Source organism: Podarcis vaucheri (assembly GCF_965113315.1).
Source record: "Podarcis vaucheri genome assembly, chromosome: 10".
Classification (NCBI taxonomy): Eukaryota; Metazoa; Chordata; class Lepidosauria; order Squamata; family Lacertidae; genus Podarcis; species Podarcis vaucheri.
In genome coordinates this window covers 71,006,346-71,012,345 of record NC_138748.1, presented here as the reverse complement: position 1 = coordinate 71,012,345, position 6,000 = coordinate 71,006,346, and the positions used below count along the sequence as shown (strand labels likewise).

General features: G+C 51.6%; 1 protein-coding gene across 1 annotated transcript; it reads left to right on the top strand.

The window, feature by feature from the left end:
- Positions 1–362: 362 nt before the first annotated feature.
- LOC309541340 (interferon-induced protein with tetratricopeptide repeats 5-like) lies at positions 363–5,738 on the top strand. The gene is made up of 2 exons (XM_082239116.1): positions 363–513; positions 3,638–5,738. The coding sequence occupies exons 1-2, from the start codon at positions 509–511 to the stop codon at positions 5,025–5,027; spliced, it is 1,395 nt and encodes a 464-aa protein (XP_082095242.1). The 5' UTR covers positions 363–508; the 3' UTR covers positions 5,028–5,738.
- Positions 5,739–6,000: the final 262 nt, after the last annotated feature.

Below are 6,000 nucleotides of genomic sequence, written 5' to 3'. Positions count from 1 at the left end.
GGGGAGACCTTGCAAGTGTGGATTGACGATCCCTCCCGACCTTGTGGACATGGGATCGGGATGGGGAGGAGAGCGGGAGGCGCTGGGGAATCGGGGAGCGGACTGGGGCGCGAGCAGGCAAGGATGGAGAGCAAAACGAGCCGGGAGGAGCTTTGCATCGATTGCAGGGGAGAGCCGTATGGCCCCCGTTTAAACCCTGATTTACTCATTTCCGCGAGTGGGGGGCAAAAATGTTGCGCTTGGGGGGGAAATTTAAATTTAAATTAAATGTTGCGCTTGGAGACTTTGCAAGCAGCCAAGGAACATTCCTCTCCGCAAACAGGGAACGGATCTCTCTTTTGAGTTTCGGTTTCTAATCTGTCCGAGTGAGCTCACTGCGTTGCTTATATAATCTGAGAGGGCGAGGCAAAAGTTTGCAGACGGAGGTTGCATCCTGCAGACTGCTGGACCGCTGGCGAGGGAAAGTTCGCTTCCTGCGAAATTCAGCCTCCTCTCTGGAAAAGGAAAAATGAGGTAAGCAGGGACTCCCCCCCCCCTGCGTAGATCTGACTCCTCCGGCTTAAAGACCTCCCGTTCTGCATTTTGTGCTGCAGGAGTTAGAATCCCAGAATGGGAGAGATGGGAGGGAAACCCCCCCCCCTCGAATAGCCTGGCCCCCTGCAATGCAAGTTGGGTGTTGCTGGCCCCCAGCTTCGGCAGCCAGCATGGCCAAGGGCCGGGGGGAAACGGGAGCGGGAGTCCCGCGACATCAGGAGAGCGGCAGCTGTGGCTCAGTGGTTAGAGCACCTGCTTCGCAATGTAGAAGATTTCAGGGCTGGACTAGATGACCGGGGCTGTCTTAAGCATATGCAGCTGGGGTGGAAAGATCCGCCAGGCGCCGCCCCCCCCCCCCCAGCCCAGGGCAACAAACCAGCCCGAGGCGTCGGCATCTGCAACTGAGCGAAGCTGCGCACCTCCTGGTGTACCACATTCACAGTACAGTGGTACCTCGGGTTACATACCCTTCAGGTTACAGACTCCGCTAACCCAGAAATAGTACCTCGGGTTTAGAACTTTGCTTCAGGAGGAAAACAGAAATTGTGCTCTGGCGGTGCAGCAGCAGCAGGAGGCCCCCTTAGCTAAAGTGGTGCTTCAGGTTAAGAACAGTTTCAGGTTAAGAACGGACCTCCGGAGCGAATTAAGTACTTAACCCGAGGTACCACTGTACTGAGGAACAGAACCCCCAGGGATGTTTCCCTGAAGCACCCCCCCCCCACCCAGAAAGAATCCTGTTAACTGCAGTTTACACATCAGAGGGGCATTTCCAAGCATCCTTCAGTTCCCAGGGTTCTGGCAGTGCGTGCGCACTTTCAATGCGCTTTGAAGGATGGTGTGCGCACAGTCTCAGAGGCAGGCTGCCTCTGGCACTGGAGATCATGGAGTTGTGGAGTTGGAAGGGACCCCCAGCGTCATCTAGTCCAACCCCCTGCAAGGCGGGAATCTCAGCTAAAGAATCCCTGGCAGGTGGCCATCCCAGCCCTGCTTAAAAACCTCCAAAGGACTTTTGTTTTCCTCAAATTCCTGCGCTTTGCATGCAGAAGATATCAGGGCTGGACTAGATGACCCTCGGGGTCCCTTGCAACTCTAAAATCCTGTGGTCCCCTGATGGCATCTGCAGGTAGGATCGTGGAACTGTAGAGTTGGAAGGGACCCCAGGGGTCATCTAGTCCAACCCCCTGAAGTGCAGGGATCTTTTACCCCAGGTGGGGCTCGAACCCACAACCCGGAGATCCAGAGTCTCCTGCTCTACTGGCGGAGCTGTTATTCTGACACTCTTTGGCCAAATCTAGGGAGTAGAAGCAGGCACCTGCCCGTGTGGGTGGGGCCTAGGGATAAAAGTGGGCGGGCCTCGTCACAAAGTGGGCGGGGCCTATTGTTAAAGTGGGCGGGGCAACAGGTGTGACCCTTCCTTTTTTGGCAAGAGGCCACATTCCAGTGACAACCAAGTCTAAATCCTAAATCTTCTGGGCCCTTTTGGGCAAAGAACTCCTGCCTGCAGCACCCCTTCACCCTTTCTCTCTTTTTATTTATTTATAGTTTTATTAGATTTTTCTAATTTACATTTCAAGATATTCATTTAAACAACCTCAAATCATTGACTTCCCTTCCCTTCTTTCCGTGGTTCATTTTGCCTACCATACATCCCTGCATATTGTGAATGACCTAAACCATTCCGTATTCCATTGTTACACCATCAAAACTTATTTGCCCTGTTGAATTTACCTTAAGGCTGCCGGCATTTTTAAATGTATACAACTTTCACCCACATAATCAGTAAACATTTTCCAGTCTTCTTTAAACATACATGCTTCTTGCTCTCTTATTCTGTATGTCAAATCTGCAAGCTGTGCATATTCCATCAGTTCAAGTTTCCATTCTTCTTTGGTTGGAGCCTTGCTCAGTTTCCATTCTGGGGCTAGCAAAACACAGTAGTAGCAGTAGTAGCATACATAAAGGACCCCTGACCATTAGGTCCAGTCGTGGCCAACTCTGGGATTGCGGCGCTCATCTCGTTTTACTGGCCAAGGGAGCCGGCATACAGCTTCCGGGTCATGTGCCCAGCATGACTAAGCCGCTTCTGGGGAACCAGAACAGCGCACGGAAATGCCGTTTACCTTCCCACCGGAGTGGTACCTATTTATCTACTTGCACTTTGACGTGCTTTCGAACTGCTAGATTGGCAGGAGCAGGGACCGAGCAACGGGAGCTCACCCCATCACGGGGATTCAAACCGCCAACCTTCTGATCGGCAAGCCCTAGGCTCTGTGGTTTAACACACAGCGCCACCTGCGTCCCTTCAGTAACATACATAAATAGCCTTTTTTTGACACCTGGGAATTTCCCTCTGAATTATCCCCAACAAAAAGGACTCCGGTTTGTTGGTTTTGGAAAGGTACTTTAAAAAAAACAAAAAAACCAATTCATTATACAGTCGTACCTCAGAAGTCGAACAGAATCCATTCCAGAAGTCGACTTCTAAAGCATGGCTTCCGATAGGCTTCAGGAAGAATTTTGGAAAACCGGAACACTCACTTCCCGTTTTCAATCGTTTGGGAGCCAAAACGTTTGACTCCCAAGGCGTTCGGGAGCTGAGGTACGACTGTACAGTGGTACCTCGGGTTAAGTACTTAATTTGTTCTGGAGGTGAGGTCCGTTCTTAACCTGAAACTGTTCTTAACCTGAAGCACCACTTTAGCTAATGGGGCCTCCTGCTGCCGCCACCATGCAATTTCTGTGCTCATCCTGAAGCAAAGTTCTTAACCCGAGGTACTATTTCTGGGTTAGTGGAGTCTGTAACCTGAAGCGTATGTAACCTGAAATGACTGTAACCTGAGGTTCTTAACCTGAAACTGTTCTTAACCTGAAGCACCACTTTAGCTAATGGGGCCTCCTGCTGCCGCCACAATGCAATTTCTGTGTTCATCCTGAAGCAAAGTTCTTAACCCGAGGTACTATTTCTGGATTAGTGGAGTCTGTAACCTGAAGCGTATGTAATCTGAAATGACTGTAACCCGAGGTACGACTGTATATCCTCTCAAGAGTGTCCCTCACCCTTTCTCGATCTCCCTCCCTCCCTCCCTGCCTCTTCCCTCTGCAGCCGACCTCTGAGATCGAAGCTGGAGAGCTTGCAGTGCCACTTCACCTGGGACTTCGAGTTCAAGGACAAGGTGGATGCCTTGCACACCTTGCAGACCCTGGCCCCACAGGCCCAGCACACCCCACACCGCAACCAAGGTGCCTACCTTGCCATGAGGGCCTACCTCCAGGACTTCCAGGGGAACTACGAGGAGGCCCTGGACAGCCTCCGAGAAGCAGAGGGGGCTCTGAAGAGGGACCACCCCTCCAACTTCTCCCGCCAGGCCCTGGTGACCTACAGCGACTATGCCTGGGTCTACTACCACTTGGTCAATTACGACATGGTGGACCTCTACCTGGGACGCATCCACGACATCTGCCGGTCCTTGGCCAGCCCAGAGGCCTACTCTGTGATGATCCCTGAAGTCCATGCTCAGAAAGGCTGGTCCCTCCTGGCCGGGGGCTTCCGGAACGGGGACCAGGCTGCAGAATGTTTCCGGAAGGCGCTGGAGGCGGAAGAGTCCAACGAGGAGTTCCAGGCCGGACTGGCCATCTCCGTTTATGCCTCCTACACTCATTCCTGGACCACCAAAAAACGGGAAGAAGCCCAGAAGTTGCTGGAAGAAGTCGTTGCTCACCAGCCGCAGAACTACGAAGCCAAAGCTTATTTGGCTCAGACACTTATGGCGGTGGACACGGAAAGAGCGCTCTTCCTTGTGGACGATGTTGCCCGGGAGAGCGTGAACCCTGAAGTCCTCCGAATCGTCTCCAAGCTGTACAAGCAGCAATCCCTTCCCCGTACCATTTCCATTCTGAAGAAGGCCATTTCCATTCTGAAGAAGGCCATCGCCCTAGATCCTGGCTACCATCTCCTCCACTACGACCTTGGCATGTGCTACCTGCAGATGTTGGAGCACTCTCTAAGCGATGTCAGAGAAGAAGCCATCGAGCCTGCCATTGAGAGCTTCAAACGCGCTCTAGAGATGGATGCTTTCTCCATCTTCACCCAGCTGAAGCTGGCGAAAGCTTACGGTGAGAGGTCACCGGCTTACGAGGAAGAGATCTACCTTAACCTGATGGAGGATCTCCCGGGAGCCAGCAAGAGATGCCAGCAGTCCATCTACATGCACTGGGGGGACTTCCTCCTCCACAAGAAGGGGATGAAGAGCAAGGCCTTAGAGATGTACCAGGCGGCCGCCAGGATCCCCGGAGACCACTCCCTTGAGAGGAAGCAGCTGGAAATTCGCCTGAAGGGGCTGGCGAGGACGTTCAGGGAAGACGGAGAAATGGACCAAGCGAGCGCTGTCTACAGCTTCCTTAAAGAAACAGGGCTTCAGGTTACAAGTCAACAGGACGGATCGTGGCGAAGGGGAAGGGGTTCGTGGCGAGGGAACGGCAGGGCCCAGCAGTGAAGGACCTCCACACTCACACACTCGCAGAGAGGCAAGGGGTTGTGGCTCTTTCCTTCCAGTTTTGGAAGAGGCTCTTTCTGCAGCCTCTGAGACCCTGGACCCTCCAGCAGGTTTTGCTGGGGAAAAGCTGATTTCCATGAAGTTTCGTTGCAGTCCCCTCCCCGCACTAAAGGAGAGGAAAAAAAGCTTCCAGTTGTGTTTATCTGCAAAAAATGTGGTTGTTTCTAGAAGTGGCATTGCTAATAATAATAATAATAATAATAATAATAATAATACTATTTTTAGTCCTGGGTCCTGCAAGGGTTAAAATCCAATGGAGGATTCCATTGCTGAACCAAGGAGCAGCAGGTTTCTTTGTGGAATAATGGCTGTAGTTGCCACGCTAAGTACTGCCATTCCTTCTCTTGAATAGACATGGGTTTCCCAATCTTTTTCCCCCTCCAGACTACAACTCCCATCATCACTAGCTAGCAGGACCGGTGGTCAAGGATGATGGGAGTTGTAGTCCAAAAGCAGCTGGAGACTCAAGTTTAAGAAACTCCGAGTTAGACAAAGGCTGTTCAGTGCAATGATGAGTTTCTTTTCCGCTTGATTCCAAGGCTGTCAGTATGGAAGAAGCAAGACCTTTGGGGGTGTTAAGTCTGCGAGCCCCTCCATCTTGGGCTCAGGTTGTATATATGTTGTGCAAATAAACCATATATCCTAAGGACACCACGGTCTCCACTGTTGCCTTTTCCAAGGAAACCGAACCCTGGGATATCGCTCTGCTCAGAGATTTGGGGGCCACATAACAGTATTAAGATTATGGTGACCACATATTGCTTGCCCGTCACCCTAAGGTCCCAGGGCGGGTTGCAACCATTCAAGTTATTAATATATCGAAAGATGGCATTGCACAATATTGCAAACAGTTTAAAGCCAAGTAGGAATTGACGGGGGTTGAAATAGATTAGCCTTTGGGTCACTTCCAGAA